This window comes from Mustela nivalis (assembly GCF_964662115.1).
Source record: "Mustela nivalis genome assembly, chromosome: 5".
Lineage (NCBI taxonomy): Eukaryota > Metazoa > Chordata > Mammalia > Carnivora > Mustelidae > Mustela > Mustela nivalis.
In genome coordinates this window covers 64,651,935-64,672,222 of record NC_139024.1, presented here as the reverse complement: position 1 = coordinate 64,672,222, position 20,288 = coordinate 64,651,935, and the positions used below count along the sequence as shown (strand labels likewise).

The 20,288-nt window shown below is 42.8% G+C and overlaps 1 protein-coding gene across 2 annotated transcripts in view; it reads left to right on the top strand.

Moving 5' to 3' along the window:
- Nucleotides 1-19,753, top strand: part of PDE7B (phosphodiesterase 7B) — a 314,255-nt gene extending 294,502 nt beyond the window's left edge. For both annotated transcript variants that reach the window (XM_082731015.1, XM_082731014.1), the window contains 5 exons: nt 3,345-3,436; nt 5,753-5,897; nt 7,988-8,084; nt 12,101-12,181; nt 16,033-19,753. In XM_082731015.1, coding sequence (XP_082587141.1) covers nt 3,345-3,436; nt 5,753-5,897; nt 7,988-8,084; nt 12,101-12,181; nt 16,033-16,247 — 630 coding nt within the window. In that variant the 3' untranslated portion in view covers nt 16,248-19,753. The remainder of the gene's footprint in view (nt 1-3,344; nt 3,437-5,752; nt 5,898-7,987; nt 8,085-12,100; nt 12,182-16,032) is intronic.
- The last annotated feature ends 535 nt before the right edge of the window (nt 19,754-20,288 follow it).

Genomic DNA, 20,288 nt, shown 5'->3' with positions numbered 1-20,288 from the left:
TTCAACCAATGATTAAGGAGATGGTTAAAAACAAACTGTCAAGTGAGCAAGTCACATTCTGGCCACTGTAAGGAGGATGGATTGCAGGAGGTTAGAAAAGAAGGATACTAAAGCCCTAAAATAAGGTCACTTGAATGCAAGGAAGGGATGGGCGTAAGCATTGCCATGTTGGAAGAACCAGCAGGTCTAAGTGGATGTGCGGGCTAAAAGCACATGAGCGATGAATTCTTTCCCAATACAGCCTCAATCTACTCAACTCCCAACATTCCAACTACAGGATTTTTCACAGTGAAATCAAATTTAAAGGTAAATGCCAAGATTCCAATGTGGGGGAAAACTATCATCTCATTAAAACAATCAACCATAGACTTTTAAAGCAACAACTTATAGGTAATTTCTGGAAAATTAAGTGAAACTGCAGGCATTTCTCAGTTTATAAATGTCAGGCTTCTGAATGCTTGGTTGTGGCCACACAGAAGAAATTCTTGGGAGGCAGCAAGGGCTGTGTGCAAAGCTTCGGCCTTGAGAACCAGCAGGCCTGGGTTTAAGGCCTTCCTCAACCACTAGCTGAGCAGCCCTGCAAAGAAACCTGAAATTTAGTATCTGCAAGTTAACAATAAAAATAGTAGACAGCTAAGTGAGGCCTGAATGAGATCATAGAGATGGCTGGCACAGAGTAGGCGCTTCATAAATGTTCATCCCCCTGCTTTTCTTTTCTCATTCTCTGGAATCCACAGAGCCACCCCTACTTCCAGCACAGTTCTGGCCAAAACATACTTTTATTTATAATGACTGCTCCATGAAAATTTGTTTTCATAATCATGCATTCTATTGTCTTTTATTCTGTGCCAGTGTCCAGGCTCGCTCAGTTTCCTTCCACTTTCCCAGAGCTCAGCTCCAAATATGGTTTCACCAGCAAACTTCCCAAGTATCCTTTTATCCCGTCTCCAGGAAGATTATTAATGAAGATGTAAAATCAGGCTGACATGAGTAACTATGCTTGAGGCAATCCTCCAGACTCTTCTGTTCCACTCAACAGGGATATGGTGTCATTTATCATTAGGTCTCGTCCAGTGTTCTGACCCCTCGGAAAACTTACTTGCCTCCACATCTACAAGAATTAGTCTAGCAAGTGAACGCTTGCGAGTGACTGAATGAAATATCACGGCAGCATAGAACATCCCTTAAGTCACGCTGACCTATTGCTCTCTGCTCTCATAAATCTTTGCAATCAAAACAAATTAGTCTGACCTTTTATTTCGAACAAACATTCTCTTTTGTTGTGTGTGGCTCATGCCCAAAAGGAGATAATGGACCAGTTGATAAAAGTCACCAAATCTCATCACCAGTTCAAACACGGTCAGGTGATGAATAAAGAATAATAATTCCTTGGTGAGGGAAGAAAGGAAGGGCAGCAGAGCAGTCTATCCCAGATGCTGCCTCATGAAACTCATTTCTCAAAGTCCTGGAAGGATATCACAGTCTGGTTTGAGACCCAAGAACAGTGGAGGTTTTCTTGAATTTGCTTTATCTTAATGGACCCTAGGATTCTCTGTTCAGATTGGCTGAAGAAGCTGAGCATTGCGTGGTGGGTGGCTAAGTTAGGTGTGCCCAAGCAGGGCACAATGGTGGGATAGTTCCCAGTCACTCTCTGGGCTCCATTTAGTCTCCATATTATTTTCCTTGCTTCCTCCCTCTCGTTCTTTGTTTTAATTGTGGGAAAACAAATATAATGTAAAGTTCACCCTCTTAAAGGTCACCTTTTTTTTTTTTTTAAGATTTTTATTTATTTATTTGACAGAGAGAGATCACAAGTAGGCAGAGAGGCAGGTAGAGAGAGAAAGATGAGGAAGCAGGCTCCTTGCTGAGCAGAGAGCCAGATGTGGGACTCGATCCCAGGACCCTGAGATCATGACCTGAGCCGAAGGCAGCAGCATTAACCCACTGAGCCACCCAGGCGCCCCTAAAGTTCACCTTTTTAAAGATTTTATTTATTTGACAGAGATCACAAGTAGGCGGGGGGGGGGGGGCGGAAGCAGGCACCCTGCTGAGCAGAGAGCCCAATGGGGGGCTCGATCCCAGGACCCTGAGATCATGACCTAAGCCGAAGGCAGAGGCTTTAACCCACTGAACCACCCAGGGACCCCCTTCTTAACCATTTTTTTAAGTGTACAATTCAATGGTATTAAGTACATCACCACCATCCATCTCTTGAACTCTTTTCCTCTTGCAAAACTGAAGCTCTGTACTCATTACATAATCACTCCTATTCCCACCTGGCCCCTGGCAACCACTCTTCTGTCTGTATGAATTTGACTACTCTAAGTACCTCATATATGCCGTCATGCAATACCTTACTTTTAACAAATGCTATCTTCCTGTGTTCTGTGTAAGTTTATAGCCCCATCTGAAACAAAATGGAGAATGAATAAATAAATCAGAAAAAAAATAATAAAAGCAAAAATATTTCCTGGGGACTAGAGGGGTTCAATTCTATATGCATCGAGTCAGTGGCGAGGTCATAATGCTTGCTAATTCACATAAAACACAATGGATTGTAAGAAATAGTTGCTATTTAAACAGTTAGCTAATGTGCACACAAGCAGCATATTTAAGATATCAGTAAGGTCAAAGGAGAGATGGAACATAGCCGAGGTTCCCACGAGGGAAGGAACGTCAAGATCATTGAACAAGGAAGCAACCGTGGATTGAAACTCGTCCCTAAAAGGCTAAGTGCAAATCTACTGACCACGACGGTTATTGATAAAGCTGCTTCCATAGCATAGTGGTTCTCAAACTTTAGTCAACATAAAAATTACTCACCACAAACCTACCAAATCAAAACTATCTTGACTGGGACTCAGGAATCTGAATATGTCACCAGCCACCTGGCTGAACCAGACACAGAATATTCTCAGTGGTTAGTGCCATGGGTCAGAGCTTGTGGGGCCTGCTTCTGTTCAGCTGAGTAGTAAAATCTTGAATTATATTACGCGCAGGGACTTGCGGTATCTATTATTACCTATTTTTATCTGTTTTGCTTGTTTTCTTCTACATTGAGTGCTGCCTGACTGAGCTATCAAAAATGGGGGCAGGGGCCAGAGAGAATAACCCACCAGGGGAGACACAGCAAGGGACTAGCCCTGCCACTGTCCCGCCACTGTCCCACCGTCATTATAAGCCTGCGGTGGTTCTATTTTCTGTTTCTTCTCTCGCCTGCCGCTTTGTCACCAGGGATAGATCGGCTAGAGGGCAAACACTGGCCTCAGGGAAACGGTGTGTGGTGTGAAAGATCAGAATCTGACTTTTCTCTCATTTATGACTTTGATTTTCTTTCTTTCTAGAATATGTCTGTGCTGGAGAATCACCACTGGCGATCTACAATCGGAATGCTTCGAGAATCGAGGCTTCTTGCTCACTTGCCAGAGGAAATGACGTAAGTGGTGTAGAGATGAAATGTACTGATGTCCACACCTTAGAGATAAGCCGCTTTCTCTAGGCCACGCTTGAGACCCCAGGGTTAAGGGCACAGAGACAGTCGGCTGTGCTTCCTGCCTGCGCTTGGTGGTTGCCCCAAGGAGATTTGGCGTCAGTTACAGCAACCCAGAACCCGAATCTCTCCATAAGCTTTGAAAGGCCCTTGGATGGTCTCTGACCTAACATCAGGAAGAAGGATAATAAACAGCTCTCAGCTTTCACACTCCTCAGCATCAATGCTCGGCTTTGTCACATTCCTGTCTTTTATGTTAGCAACAGTGTCCTCCCACAAAGATCCAAATAATAAATATTTATCCAGAGGGAACATAGGAGATCTCCAGCTAGATTTAAGACTAGTTCAATAAAGTTTGTTTTTTAATGGCCGGTCTTAGCAAACACAGAAATCAGAAATTCTTTCCTGGGATGTATTTTGTTGAAGTAACTGAATTGGCCCCAGCTATTCTGGGGGCCATTAATTTACCTATGTCTCTTGCATTTTAAACAGAAGGGGAAATACTAGTTTCCTGGCCCACTGTTTGTCCATCCAGGTATTCAGGCCAAATCCTAAATCCAAGGCCAGTACCTCATTTTCCACATGGTTCTGAGTTAACTCCTGGAACATCATCCAAGGCCACCACTAATTCTGACCTGTTAACTTAAATGTGCAGAACCCAGGACAGCTAGAGGAGAGTAGATGAACAGATCCATGCGCCCGTCTTTCTGAGGGGGCCTAACTTAAAGTCAAGCACCAAGTTTCCCCTCTGCAGAACAGGCAGTGTGCTCTGGGCTCCTACATGTATTCCTGGCCTTGTGACACTATCTTGCTGTTTCCTAGCACCCAGAGGAATGTGGCATTTGCAGGAAGAATTTCAGTTCCGATCGCTTTTTACCTCCTGGAATGAAATAAAACCGATTATCATGCAGGGATTTAAAACCTGTGCCTTTTGCTAGAACATTTGCAAAGATCCAAAGAACTAAAAACTCGAATAAGAAATCAAGTAAGAAGGAGAAGAAAAGAGGAGGGATGTGTCAGGGACAGCTAAAGGAAGACGAGAAGGGAGAGAACGAGAGAGAACAAATGAGAAAGAGCAAACAAAACTAAAGGAGGAGAGGAGGGAAAGACTCGGGGCCAGACTCTCCGCCCTAATCCTGCCGGCTGCTCAGGTACACTCCTTTCCTGAGATACGTCTACTCATCCCTATGGATCCCAGATAAAAACGCCATGTTTGTTTTGTCTCTGTGGGATGCCGCATTATAGATTGCTTTTGTAGGAAGACTAAATGTTATACCATAGTAAGAAAAGGGGTTTGGGGACAGGTGCAAGGGTCAGACCATATATGCTATTGCTTGTACGTTCCTGCTCTCCGCCTGGCTGGGGATGACAGATATTTATTTCATACCTAAGCATTCAACTCTGTGTGCTCTAAGCACCCTATAAAATAAAGGGATATAAAGTATGACACCGTAAACCTAAGACATGGAGGGGTGGGGGGAAGCGGAGGAGTAAAGAATAGTTTCAAACGTAAGCGATCATCAGCTTCATAAAGACTGCTATACACAGATGTTATAGACAAACCTAAGTATACTGAATTTTTGAAGATGAATTTTAAAAAACAGTTATGGATCTTTGCTTCTGTTGATTTCCTTCTATGTGTGAGCTAAAGCTCTGATTTGCTTGTTTTTCCAAAATATCTCATTTTCCCTCTACCGTTTGTCAACTACTATATCGCTTGCCTACTGATTTTTTAATGGTGTCTTAATTACCCATGATTCGTTTTTTAAGTCCCAGTATCTTTCCTAGCCTCTTTTGTTCCATTGGTGTATCTCTCATACCATCAGATCAGTCACTGTTATTGTCTTCCTTATTATTACTCTCCTCATGCCCTTTCTCTCTCCATGCAAAGCTGAATGTTTGAGTTGGTCTCCACTCTTTAAAAGCATAACCCAAACTCTTGCGATGCTATCCAGTTTTTTATGTCCCACATAAAGCATGCATTTCTAACCAATTTTCCGTCTTTAGACCCATGGTTACCATGGGAATGTATAAACTACCATCACTATTCACTGTGCAGTTACTAGCACCTCCGGCCCAAAGACAGAAGTGACCGGGGGTCCAGAGAGTCCCCCTGGGCTCAGAGGGACTGGACTCTGGGTAACGAACAGAATCAAAGGCACCAATGAGAGTCCAAGCCACCTGCTGGGGGCAGAACCGATCACCCTCCTCCAAAGGATTTGCTCTGTGTGTGTGTTTTCTCTTTCCCTTTCGCGGATGCAGACAGGATATTGAACAGCAGCTGGGCTCCTTGATCTTGGCCACAGACATCAACAGGCAGAATGAATTTCTGACCAGACTGAAAACTCACCTCCACAATAAAGACTTAAGACTGGAGGATGTACACGACAGACACTTTATGCTTCAGGTAAGCAACAGCCACCACGAAGTAAGCCACTGCCTTCCTTGCGGGTAAAAATGCTTCGTGACATGATCAATCACTTTAGCACCGGTGAGAAGGCGTGTCCCCCATGGGATCAGTTAGAGCGGTGACCGACTTTATGAAAAGCTCTGAGACCCATGAAATTTTTAAGTGTTTTCCAAGTAAGCAAAATCTGGGTTTCATGTCATCAAGTTGATAAGCCCTCACTTTTCCTTACCCCGTAGTGTCCACAAAGTAGCCCTGTGGGGCAACCATACATGGTAAGAACCTACCACGTTTTGTGGCTTGGTGTAAAAGCGGCCCCTGTGATAGCTGTGCAACTTAGAAACACTGTTTCTATAACACAAAACCAGGTTATATTATCTGTAGTATGAACAAAATTGAAACCCAAGTAACCTTCCTTCATGTAAAACCCGTTTCATCAAACCCTGCTGTACTTCCTTTTATTCCTAAATTCATAGGCTCACAAACTAGTCTTAAGTGAATGAACTGAATTGTGTCAGGGCGACCCTTTCTGCTTCCTTTCACGGCAAGGAGCCATTTGGAACATGAGAACGAGAGGACCGGTGGACCCCATGAGGGCAGGTCTGAGCTGGTATCCAAACCAGAGCCTTTTCCTGTATTTTCTCTTGTCTTGCTTCCTTCCTTTTGGCACAAAAGGCTGAACGGATGGACCCTGGATTCATCTAGATAGACCAGCTTTACCCAGGGAAATGCAGCTGCACAGAGCAGACTGAACTGGGCAGTGGTTTTGTTCCATGCTTTCCTGCTGCTCTCTGTGGCTGTTCCTTCCTAGGAAATGCCTTCCTCCCAGCTGTAGAACTAGGTTTCTTTCCTTCTTTACTTTCCAAACCCATCTTGTAGTCCCTGAGTGCCACAAAGATCAAGGTATCGGGTGTTCAAAATTCCCAGCCAAGTTGGGAGTAGCTGAAAGAATTGGCTGGCACACTTGCATTTCAAAAGCAAGGCTTGCTGCGGCCAATGAATTCCTAAAGGGCAGATCCTGGAGGACACTTCTGCCCCTCACCAGTTCCAGCATGGCCTGGCGTCCCCGACAACGGGGAAATAAGGAAACAATCAAATTTGTAACTTTAATATGATCAGAGCATTCCCACATGCCAGCATTGCCAGCGATTCTGTGATGCCAAGGAACTGGGTCAAAACAAACAGACTTTGCTGGTGGCCAGAACACACTAGCGGGGGTCCAACTTAGCCGTCGGTGGTTAAGGGAGAGAATGGACTTTCCTGAGAATTCAAGGTAACCCTCTTAGAGTCAGCATTATTGACAAGAGCTGGCATCCCAGATCCAGACCAACGTGAGGTAAGCTTTGGATTAGCTTGGGTTGGGGCACCTGGGTGGCTCAGCAGGTTAAAGCCTCTGCCTTTGGCTCAGGTCATGATCCCAGAGTACTGGGATCAAGCCCCACGTCAGGGCTCTCTGCTCATCAGGGAGCCAACTTCCTCCTCTCTCTCTCTCTGCCTGCCTTTCCGCCTACTTGTGACCTCTGTCTGTCAAATAAATAAATAAAATCTTAAAAAAAAAAAAAAAAGGAATTAGCTTGAGACACAACACGCTCCAAGGTTTGATAGACCTTAGCTCCCTGGCTGGATAAGCAAGTCGGGGCTCGCTTGTTATCCACAGACACAGGCACGAGAGCCCACACAGAAGTGAAGTGATCCACGGCGTCTGTCAGTGCGGCCACTGTGAGGATGAGGGCCAAATGATCTCACCGGAGCCTGGCTGGGGCCCCTGCGGCTTCCCCACTCGCGAGGGGTGGGGCAATGGAAGGAGCCAGGCCACCCGCTTTCCTTGGCCTGCCCACCCCAGGCCTCCTCCAGGAAGCTCTTGTCCTTGGACCGTGGCTCTTCTCTCCTTCTCAAAGCTATAAAGTGGGGATTCTGAATGAAGGTTTTGTGTGGTGGTGAATACCTGCTGTTTCCTGAAGAGGCACTCTGTAAATACAGGCTGGGGACCATGAGGCCCCCTGGCCGGTGGGACAGCCCCTCGGGCTTAGGGCACGTTGGCTGTGGAAAGATCAGCCTCTAACCTTCTCTCCCACCCTGTTGTCTCTCAGATTGCCTTGAAGTGTGCTGACATTTGCAATCCTTGTAGAATCTGGGAGATGAGCAAGCAATGGAGTGAAAGGGTCTGTGAAGAATTCTACAGGCAAGGTTAGTAGTGATCCCACAGCTGAGTTTTTCATGGTCCCTGTTCCTGTTGGGCATTTAGCCTCATCAAACAAGAAATGGCTAATCTACCATGACATTTGTTCTTTCATCAACTCTTATTATCCTAGCCTTTCTCTTTGACTCTCCTGCGAACCATTCAGCCCTTTTTTGGAAATAATTTAAACATAAATAACACTGTCTTACTGTGAAAACAGGTAGTAAAGAGGGATAATAAAAATGAGAGGAAGTGGGAAATAAATGTGTGTGTGTATTTATATGTATGTATATGTAATCTTTTTAATGGCTTTCCTCTGTGGATATAAGAATGTGAGGGACAGATTGATTTTTGCTCTGACCTTCATTCTAATGAGCTTAGCACAACCTAAAGGCTAAATGCCATTTGGGGTCAATGTTTTCCACTCAGATGGGACTTGGATTCCTGTTTTCCTTCCCCCAGCTTTCTTAAATAGAGTTAATAATGAAACAGAGCACAGCTGACCAAGAACTGAGCTCATCCTCTCAAACATACTCAGTGAGAAAAGAAATGGCCCCAAGTTCGGTATAATTTTTGAGAGATTAACCTCATTCAGAAATAAGGCTATGAATGAGCGAACAGGATCTTGACGCTGGGTGGGATATCGGCCTTTAAACATAGCCTTGTTTCTTCAGGCCTGGTTTCCGTGCTCAGGATGTTTGTTCAGGCACAACAGTGCCCTGATGTTAGAGACAGGATCAGGTTTGAGAGGCTGAGAACAAATAAAGCCTGAAGTGTCCCACATACCAGCTCCGTGGGGAGGTCAAGCAGCAACAGTGAGCCTTTTGGAGAAGCTTTCATCGAAAGATGTGTCAGTGACATCGAGATGGTCCCAAAGACAGAAGACAAAGCAGATGGGACAGGGTTCACATGGGGCCAGAAGTCTCTGCTCACCATCTCTTTCGCTCAGAGGAAAAGCGCTCATGGAGTGCCCACAACTCTGTGTGACTTCACTTCAGTTGAGTGTGAGTGGCTAGAAGTCAAAAAATCAGTTCTTATGGCCTATGATATAAAATCTCCACTGAGAGAAAACAAAAGGAAATATGACAAAATTGGAACAGGAGACTTAGATAAGACAAGTATCTTCTTTACTCTGTGATATAGAAAATACTGAAACATGAGAGAAGGACTAAGATCCTCATGCTTGGAAATCAAATGATGGGGCAGAAAAGAGATTCTACTCTGTCCCTCTTGGTTTTGACTCAGTCGTGTACTCCAGATGGCACTGATTGCCATTTAACCCCTTCCTTTGCTTATTTTACCTCTTATTTGAATGATGAGCAAGCGACTTGAGGCAGGGGGCCATGTCACTTGGACAGATAGTAAGGCCCACGGAGCTGGGGAGTTAGAGTTATTAACTACATGTAGTAAATGGGACCAACCAAGGAAAAGAATCCATAAGATCTCTTTACCAAAACCCATTGTTGCCCTTAACAATATATGCACATGCAATGTTACAAGATAGAACAATCTAGAACATGTGTAACCCTGACCACAAAAGGTGAGCTTCCATTCACTTTGCTATGGCGTGTCTCCTGGAAGGATTTGGGTTTCCACAGACAGCTCATAGTCTTAGCCCAAGTATCTTTAATGGTTCATGATGCTGAGCAAAGAAAAGCCTCTAAAATCAAGGTTGAGGACTTAGCAGGGAAAGAAGATGACATCCCATGAATTAGGAAAATAGCATTAAATTCTGAGAACAGAAATTAAGATTCTGAACATCATTCAACTCCTTCCTCTCCATGTTTTAGGGAAGTAGAATCTCTGTCCTGTTGTAACCACCGGCTGATGTCATCTCCATCAACCAAGATTCCCAAAAGTTTTTATTGAACATCTGCTTCCAGCCTTGTTAAACCCTAGCACAACTATTAACTCCTCTATGTACAAAGCCCCCCAAAGGGGTCGTGAAGGATACAAAGAAGTAGAGTTAAAGATTCAGAACCTCAAGATAGTATAAAGTGTAGGCAGTAGTAGTAGGCAGTAAATTTCCTGGAGTAGCCAAATGATGCAACTTTCCTCTCTGTTCTCTATACTGATTAACAAAGAGTCTGAAATGTACAGTGCTTTAGAATTCTGTGCTGAATGAATAAATGATTTAACTGGATGGCATCTCATGGTTGAGGTCACAGGAGAAGACTGGTGCTGAGGACAAAGAATCTGAATTGGATGTGTTGGAGGATGTGTAGTTAGTGTCCTGCATTTTCCAGTAGGAGAGCCATGCAGCATATGTGACTAGTTAAATTTAAAATAATTAAATTTACATGTTAGTTCCTTGGTTTCATTGATCATACTGCAAAAAGCCACTACAGTGGGCAGTGCAGAGGATATTTCCATCATTGCAGAAAGTCTGTTGGATGCTGCGGCTCTGGCTAGGCAGGTGTAGACATGGACAAATGCACTGAAACGGGGACCTGCTTCATATAGCAATCTGGACTCGTAGAAAGCAAGAATATGGGGACTTGGGGATTTGTACGCCAACCAGGCTCAAGTAGAGAACATGACAATGAGAGTCATCTTAGAAAGTGCAATGGAGGCAACTTATATAATTGAAGTAGAAGAAATATTGAAGGAAGAAAACCAACCAAGAAGCAAACACTAAAAGTGAGTTATTAGTAAGCCAGAATAGAGACAGGCAGAGTGTGAATAGGGGAAAAAAAGATATTCTGAGAGAGGAATAAATAGGATTTGATGCCTCAATATGGAGGGTGAAGGGAAGGGAGAAATCAAAGACAATTCCTCCAAAGTGTCAAGCTGACTGAAAAATCATGATGAATAGAATTATGGAGGTAAGGAGTAAAAGTCATTTTAATATTAAATGATATCATGCCCTGTCCTCAGAAAGCTATTATCATCTGGCTTCCCCGGATTCCTCAAGTTAATCCAGACTGATTTCCTTACCTCGGTCTTGAGAATAGCCAGGCCCCAAGGGACCACAGGACTCATGGTTACAAGGCTTAAAACAAATGACAGAGGTGTGGCATCTCTGAGACCCTAGCTCAGCTGTTAAGTGCAGATACTTTGGAGCTGGACTTTTAGGTTGGAACTAGGGTCCCCCATTTATTAGTAGTGTGGCAACTTGAGTCAAAATACTTCCCTTCCTCTCAGTTTCTTCATCTGTAAAATGGGTACTATAATGAAGTTGTTAAGAGGATGAAATTAATTGACATATGTAAAATGTTTAGAATAGTGCCTGACACACATGAGGCATGATATTAATGTTGTATTTAGATCTCCTCTGTGAACGCAGCTAATGTTTCTAAGGAACAGCTTCTCTACTGATTAACCAGACTCTTTTTCCCAGTGCAAAGTTGACCCATAATCTTTCACCCCCTAAAAGACTGATAAAGTATTCTGATGAATCTTTAGATGGTACACTTGGCCTTTGGCTTTCTAGCTGACAAAGGCATTAAAAAAATATTTTTCTGACTTATACTTTTTTTTAAACTTTAGTTACACTAGGTGACACTAAGTCGGATTAAAGGTGATAGATAACCTTTGTTTCTGCTCAATATTGTAGCTACAGACAGAGATGTTCCTCGAGTGAGATTTTCTAGTCCCTCACTCCCATTTCCTGCCTATTCACTATTCCTGGTTCAGAGGAAATCAGACGAGGCTCAGGCAGGGTGAAAGGCAGGGGGAGCACAAAATCTATTCACTTTAACTGTAACTTAAGCCAGAACTTCCATTTCATGTAGGAAATTGCTCATTACTTGTATCCTTGTTTTTACAGATCTTGGTGAAAGGTTTATTCTAGCCCCAGAGCATACTCATTTACAACAAGCCTATTGTAAATGGTCATTGACACTCTGATATCTTAAAATTTTCACAGAAGCTACCAGAGCAAGTGGGTGCTAGAGAGTTCCTAATGGTAATAGGCAGCAAACGGTAATTCCCACAATAACTTCTTTGAACTAGATCACTAAAGCTAACAACACACATTTTTACATATTCTAGATTACCAGTATTTCTTCTTCTTTCTTCTTAGGAGACCTTGAACAGAAATTTGAGCTGGAAATCAGTCCGCTTTGTAATCAACAGAAAGATTCAATCCCTAGTATACAAATTGGTGAGTTTAATTCAGTTTTAATTTTTTTTTCAGTTTTAATTTTAAATAAGTACTTTTGGCAGCTCTGCTAGAGTCACGAAGAAAAAACATCTACACACAGCCTTTGAAAGATCCAAACTTGAGGTTTAATGAATGGCTAAGTCCAAATAAACAGTCTAACCATGACTGATCTACTGGGTAATTACCAACTAAAAAACTAAGAAAAATGGAGTAAATTCTTTGTCACAGACCCTTAACTAGCCTGTATTAACTTTGTAGTTCAGAATCAAATCAAAACCAAACTGAGTAGAAGGAAAGTCTTAAGAACCAACTATTTGCTGCTGAGATACAGATTAGTTCACACTGTTTAGGACTTGAAGAGTGGGAAGTCGGCAGAATGAACCTTGAGGACCCTTCCAGTCTACCCCAGTACCTTTCATCCCCAACAAGATCCGAAGGCGCGTGCTCGGCAAACCATGTTATTGCTTCTAGCTCTGGGTCCCCTACTTCTCTACTTTGCACTTCAAAACTTATTTTCAGTCTTATTCTCAAGTATTGATTGCAGTAAACTGTTCAACTGTGATGCTAATGCACCTAACATAATAATTACTTTATATTACATAAAACTATGAAACAAATCAAATGGTGGAAATTTCAGGCACATAGGAAATATTTTTGATCCAATATGAATTTCCATCAGTTCTTAAAATACTTTTCCAATTTCATCTATACTTAAAGCAAGTCCTCATATCCTTGCAGTTCCTTCCAATTAAAGCCAAACTCAGAACTTGAACTCCTTTAGTCATAAACTAGAGCCTTGACATGTACCCACAGACGTCAGAGAGCTTAATGCCTTCACAGAGCTGCAGCCCTCTGCAAGGATCAAGGCTTAAAGCCTCTACTGGGAGGGAACGGGGCATCGGAAAAAATTAAACTGAAAATTAAGAAAACCAGAGCAAGTTAGCCAAATAATAATATGCTTATAGTCACTATGAGTCAAATCTCATCCACAAAAGAGTCATAAAGTCATCCTCTGGGAATAGGAACAAAATTAACCTAGTTACAAAGATCTGAATGACGGATGTAAATATTAAAATAGGTATGTTAAAATTATGGGATTATTGGTGATCCATTTTTTTTTCCAAATTGCCCTTAGTATTGTTGTGTTGTTTTTAAGATTAAACTGATTCTTCCACCCAAAAGAGGAAAACATGGGAGTGTTATAAAACAAAAAGAAAACGAAAAACAAACAAACAAACAAAAAAAACCACAAACCAGGAAGAATTCAGGGTGATGACATAGCTACAGAATCCCTGGGGGGCAGTGCAGAGAAGGGAGCAACATCAACAGAAATTCAGCCTTGGTCTCCCTGGAGCCAGTCTCCACTCCAGGTTCCCTTAGTTATGGAGGTTCTGCAGATGCGACTTAAAAGGAATAGACCCTGACCAAAATCCCAACCCTGTGCCCCCCCCCCCCACAAATGTTAAGGCTCTGGCTACAAAGAAATTTACCAGGCTCTGCTAAAGACATTTTGTGAAATGTCTTTACAAATCCAGGTTGTGTGCTTAACAATGTGAATTGTTAAGCACACAACCTGGATTTGCAAGACAGACCTGATTTTAGAGATTCTACCCTGTTGTTGTCATGAGAACACACTTATTTTGTCAGATCATATGTCCTGGTTTTCAGCATAGGAAAATGTGGTTACCATAGATACCTGTTTTTAAAATGGGGTGGGGATTGAGTGACTAGGAAAGGCTTGGTGAGGCTGCAGAAGCACACCAATAAAGAGAAAGAGAAAGAAAAGGTGATGATAAAACAACCTTTCGTACATAAATCTTTCTTAATCTCTGTTCCCCATTCCCGGGCTCTGTAGGGTCAGGGTTGGGAGGTGTGTGTATGAAGGCATAGATCAAGCTAAACTACAAAAATCTGGATATAAAGTCTGATTGATGGGAGCTGCAGGTTTCATGCTCCCAAACGAGGATTTTGCCAGTGGGTCCTAAGTAAGGCAGCTATGTCCTCTGCCCTGATTCCCCCGGGACTGTAACTGTCCCCTTTTTTCCTGTCCCAATCCACAGTGAGAATTTCCCCACGTGCCATCTCAGGTTTGGATCTGATTTTCTGTTTAAGTCATTCATATTCGCCCAAGTGGAAGTGGGATTTAAAATCCCTTTCCCTCTCTCCACTGAATTCTGCATTTTAGAAAGAAGATATTAGATCAAATGAATCTCTAATTGGCGAAAGCTATCGAAGGAGGAAGAGAAAGAGGCTTGCCTTTATTCCCTGTTTGCTCTGAGGCCACCATGCCTCCCTCTCCCCCTCCCAGCCTTCTAGGAGGACACAATCCAGGCAGGCAGTCCCTCGCTTAGACGAGAGAGCTTGGCATAATGCACTGGGAAGGGATGGAACAGTTTCCCAAATGTGATCGTGCGGAAGTCACTTTCACTTGAAAAAGTACCTCCTGGTGTCTACTCAGACTTCAAAATTGGCTTGCCTAATCTACTATGAACGCTCTTTATATCGGGCAAGTAGATATATGGGGGATAATTCCCCAAGAACACCAGGAAGAAAATGAGTTGATTTTCAAGTACCAGATTTTTCAATGTTGGATTTGTAGCTTTTTGATATGAACGTACACCTGATAAATATTTACACTTTAAACCTGAAAATAATATCATTTTGTAAGCCATCTTTCTAATATCAAATCTCTCGTACGGTGAAGGATATTAGAAATTAGATATGGAGGTTATGAAGGAAGTGAAGAAAATTCAGGAATAGTAAACAAGAAAATTCAAGGGAATCCTTACTTGTGACTCCCTATAACCTTATCACTGGCTTAAATTTCCTCCTCAGTCAGGTTTGGGTGATCTAAAATGATCTCATACTACTTAAATCATATTTCACATACAATGAGATAATGCAGAAATGTGAAATAACACTTTGCATGCCTCCATTCTTTTTCCATCTCTGTAGCACCCTCAAAGGCCAAGCATCTGCTGTTTGTTCAATAAAAAGATAATCCAATCAAGCCTTGTAATTCACAGCCTCATAAACATACATTGTCAGTGGAAAATTCGTTATGCTAAAAAACACTTTCTCCCCACACCTACATTTCAGTAAAACCTAACTATGTCCAAGTTGGTGATGATTCCAGTCAGTCCAGCCTAGACTAAAAGTCGTCTTGGCTTTAATAAATCATATTTAATATGGAAAGACCCTGACATTGAAATTAAGAGAACAGACATACCGAATATCAACCATTCTTATCTGGTCATCAACGTAGGGATTTTATACAGGTAAAAATCCCTATCAAAAATGAGCGAAGCTCCGTTTAGTTGCTTAACATAACTGAGAGTAAGATAAAGCTGTAAATCAATACTCTTGAAGAAATATCCTACAGCGTGAAACACACGAATTCCCCCATGGATCTACGGCAACCATATGCCCCTTCCTGATCTCATTCCCCCTTTCCTCCTCTCCCGCACCCCCTCCTCAGCTCCAACACAGACTTTTTCCTACCTTCCTGTTCCGATGTCTTTCTCCCTCCGCAAATAACAACCAAAGGTATGGAGGGTTTACTACGTGCCGGGAGCCTTCTGCGCATTTCACCTGTGTGAAGTCATTTCCTGGTCCTAAGAAACCTATGGGTTTGGTCCTCTTCCTAGCTCCTTTTTACAAATGAGGAAACTGAGGCTCGAGGGGTTAAGCAACAAGCCCGGGGTGACACACCAGGTGCTCCCAAACCTAAGTTTAGGGAACATACCTGCTTTTGCCTCTGGAGGGAGCCCAGCGGGGTCTGGGAGGGAGGATGCGGTGGGGTGGGTGTCGTGCCGCCTTCGCGGTGCTGAGCTTGGCCTTGCCCGTTCTAGGTTTCATGAGCTACATCGTGGAGCCACTCTTCCGGGAGTGGGCCCGTTTCACAGGCCCCAGCGCCCTGTCGGAGAACATGCTACGCCACCTGTCCCACAACAAAGCCCAGTGGAAGAGCCTGCTGCCCACGCCCCACAGGAGCGGCGGCGCGGAGCACGCGGGCCAGGGGACTGACAGCGACGTGCCCACTGGGACCAAAGGCGACGCCCCGTAGTCCCAGCCAGTCCGCCCCCGCTCCGCACAGAGAGGAGAACCTCCTGGAGCAGAGGCCTCCTGAGAGGGTGGCAGCTCTTGGCCACCAGGCCAGCCACGTGCTGGGATCCGTCTTGGGCTTTTTGCAAGGCCACCCTCCTCCCACTCACCTGCCTCTTCTCCTTTTTCCAAGTGTACAGAAGCCATCCGTCACCTCAGCATTCGCTGCCGAAATAAGCAACTCCATTCAGGAACGTGGGCGCCGAGTCTCGGGGGGGGGGGATGAGGGGGTCAGGTTCGCCCCTCCAGGAGAAGACTGGGGAGTCAGAAAGAGGTGCTCCTGCCATGTCCTCCTCGGGCCCCGGGTCACACTGTGACAGGCGACGGTGGCTGAGTCCAGAGCAGTTTTTTGTTTGTTTTGGGGTTTTTTTTTTTTAGCGTTTGCCATCTGACTGCTGATCTGCATGACAAAAACACCAGCATACTCGGACCTCCAAGGAGATGGGTCTTAAGTGCCAGAGCACAAACGAGAACGTGAGAGAAAGGACCTTCTATTTTAATAATAATTATTATTATAAAAATAATAATAAATCTTTTTAACTTTTATATTTTATGCACTAGACAATGGATCTAAAACTTTGGACTAGGATTACTCAATGTACCCAATCTTGAACAGGGGGTTCATTGTTTTGTTACTGACTTGATGCCACTTGGGGTCAGAGATTTGGCATCTGTTCAATTTAAAAAACCACGTTTCCTATCCGATCCGAGGGGAAGGTGCTGTACAGTTCATTCCTTTGCACCATTAGCCGATCTGTCTTTTATCTACAACTCAGATTCCATGATATGTTTATATGCACACGTGTACATTTTCTGTAAATACCAAGCGCTACTGATTCCCATGCCAAAATACATGAGTATTATGGGATTGCTACCTGTATCAATAATGGCACTGTGAACAGAATACTGTTAGTTTTCATACAAGAGAATGCGTTTGTAAATCTGGTATAGAGTTTATTAATATACTATTGTTTGCAGATAAAGGCCTTAACTTTAAACATCTTTCATCTTCTGAAAGCTGCCCGACTTAAATCCTCACAGATGTCCTTCTGAACTGCCTTCCCATGCCCATCTTTGTGCTTTCCAGCTAAGGTCACAAACCAAAACTGACTAAAGTCTTTGAGGAAATATTCTGGAAACTTCACACGCATTCCGCTTGAGACCATAGTGTTTTATCTATGGCACCAAGCATCGTTTCCTCAGATTAATGGGACCTTTCAACAAGCCTGAAGTCACTTTTCAACACAGCGATGTTGCACACTGTTTTAACAAGCCAGCTGATAAGCTCGTGTTTATGTGACTCTTGTCTTGGACCGTGGCGATGTGTCAACCTCGCAGGAGACACGGCAGGTCTCACAAACCTTCTATGACCCTGTCATCTAACCATCAGGGAACTCCCTGCTTTCCCACCACACTTTGTTTGTTATGGCTACAGTACCAAAGCACCTTTGGTTTATGGTTGGCGTGCATTTCTTTGGCGTTAACAGTAACTGGATTTTTCTTTTTCCTTAATTTCGTGTGAACAACTACTCAAATATCTAGCTGAAGTTAACATTATTGAAATCAAGAAAACATTTCAGTTTTGCGACCGAATTTACCTTCCTGGCAGGTCATCGTGATTCATTACAGTTCTAGCTAACAGAGTCACCTTGGAATCTCGTTGGTCATTTTTTTCGACAGACTCTTGGTCGGAAAATCAGTTTGTTACTGCATCCTTCTCTGGTGACTGAGCTCTGTGCATTCAACCTTTTCTTTCAAAGTTCTAGCTTAAATAATGTTACATGAAAATTGGCATGTCCCTTTCTTCTTACCTTAAATAATGTTGTAGTGGGAGAATGATAATATGATCATTTCTGCCACTATCGAGCTGTTTCGCAAGCTGACAAACTGACAGCTAACTCTCGTTTCCTACTTGCAACTCTTGTGGGTTTTCTCCCCTCCTAACATACAAATGAAATGTTGGAAACTAAATGGTTTGTACTAAGTTTCTGTAGAGACACTGAGGCTTGCCGAGTGAAGGTTTAGGGGACGTTTTGGAAAGTTGGTTATATTTTCATTAAAGTAGGAGAGATTGTCAGATGGTACTAAAGAAAGTGTGAAAAACCTCACGAAATGGATAGATGAGAAGTTGAAATTGTTGATATGGGTAAGAGAGAAGTTGTGAAATCTCAACACTAACTTTTTTTTCTCTGTAATAGCTATGAACTGACACAGGATTCTTTATTGCTTTCATCCTCTGGAGCTCTCAGCTGGGTAAGGCCTCAAAAGAGAAAATGTTGAATGTATTCCTGCTTCTGAATCTCTCTTACTTTGGTCTGATGGTGCAGAGAGAGCTTTTGAGTGGTCTGTGTTTAACGTACCTGAGATCAAATGAAGAAAAGCAATTGTCAAGGATGGTACAGTGGAGAAAAGAGAAGATGCTATTCGAGCGAATGGGACCTCTGTCTTGGGTTTAAGAAATGGACTTTGTTTAAATTATATTTATATTGTAACTTAAATAAGTAAGGTTGGAGGCATTTTTAGTAGTTCCAAGTTCATAGGACAGAAGCCTATTTTACAATTAGGTCTTGAAGAAGAGCTCACAGAGAAAACCACCGGATATCGATTATGATGCAGCTACTAGTATAATTTAAATTTGAAGTAGAAGAAGACACGATGCATAAACTAGATGCATTTTTCTCCTTCTTTCTGGAGTTTTCTTGAGTTCCTTGCTTTCTGGCAAAAAAAGAAAAAAAAAAAAAGAAAGAAAGAAAGAAAGAGAATGTGAAAACTTTTTTTTTTTTCCTGCCTAGTAGTGGCTCCCTTTCGATAGAGGAGTTCATTGCTAGTTAAGACACAGCTGTTGGATCAAGCATGGATTTTATCTTTATATTCTCCTCCTGGTCCATGGACCACCAATAGTTGACTTACCAAGTTTAATTCTGTCATTACTTGAGAAGAAAGGAATCAAAGGGCTATTTTTAGTAAGCAAAACACAGAGTTCAGATCAATTTAAGAGAGAGAGAATATATATCACTGCCAGGTCTGATTGTCAAAGCCTGCTTTTCCTTTAACAGAACCCGTGAGTATGCAGAAACTTGTTCATGAAGCCCTAACCTACCCGAACTACTCCAGGCTGAGTAAAAATCCAGCTCTCTTTCCACCTGCTTAAGGCTTCTCACAAAGGCATTTGGAGCGTGTCCAGTGACACTGTCTTCAGATAGTGCTTCCTACAAAACACAGACTTGTTTTGTAATCTTTTCTCTTGTTGAATCAGATCCGCTCACTGATTTGAATTTGGTTATGAGCTTGTGTCTCACTGTATTTCTTATGTTCTGTTCTTTTAAGCAAACCCTTAAAATTGTGTTGTTTTGTGTATACATGTGAGATTTGGAAAACAAACAAACACCTTGTGAGCTCAAAATGTGGCCTAAATATCCATTGGCATGTCTAGATCAACGATTGAAAATAAAGATAATTTCCTAAAAACATCAAAGCTTGAAAATATACTGATTCTCACCAGGTAACATGTTATAAGCAAAACAATCAGATTCAACAATGAAGCCCAGCTGTTCAGGAGAGGAAACTTGCAAGGGAAAAATGCACAGATACAGACATGGTCTTCATGTGACTCATCCTACTTGGGGCTGCAGAAACAGCCCTGTCCATGAAGGCATCTCTTGCCAGTTAGTCCCAAGTTCAGGAAAGAAGGCTCTCATTCTCCCACCATGCAGTTCTACACTTCCCCTGAGTCCTGATATTTTTCTGTTTCACATTTGTCAAACTCATATATGAGTGAGAATAAGGTACAATGGATTAGGTTGTAAAGACAAAGCTGACTTCATTCAATAATTACCTGTGAAAAATATGGTTTTGCAGATTTCGGGACTAGAAACCATCAAGAACAATAGAACAGTTCAGGAAGGACAACTGAGTGTCCTAAACCCATCTGGAAATAGAGGAGAAAAAAATCACCACCCTTGCTTCCCAGAAACAACCTTGTATCTGCATGGTCTCTTCATGT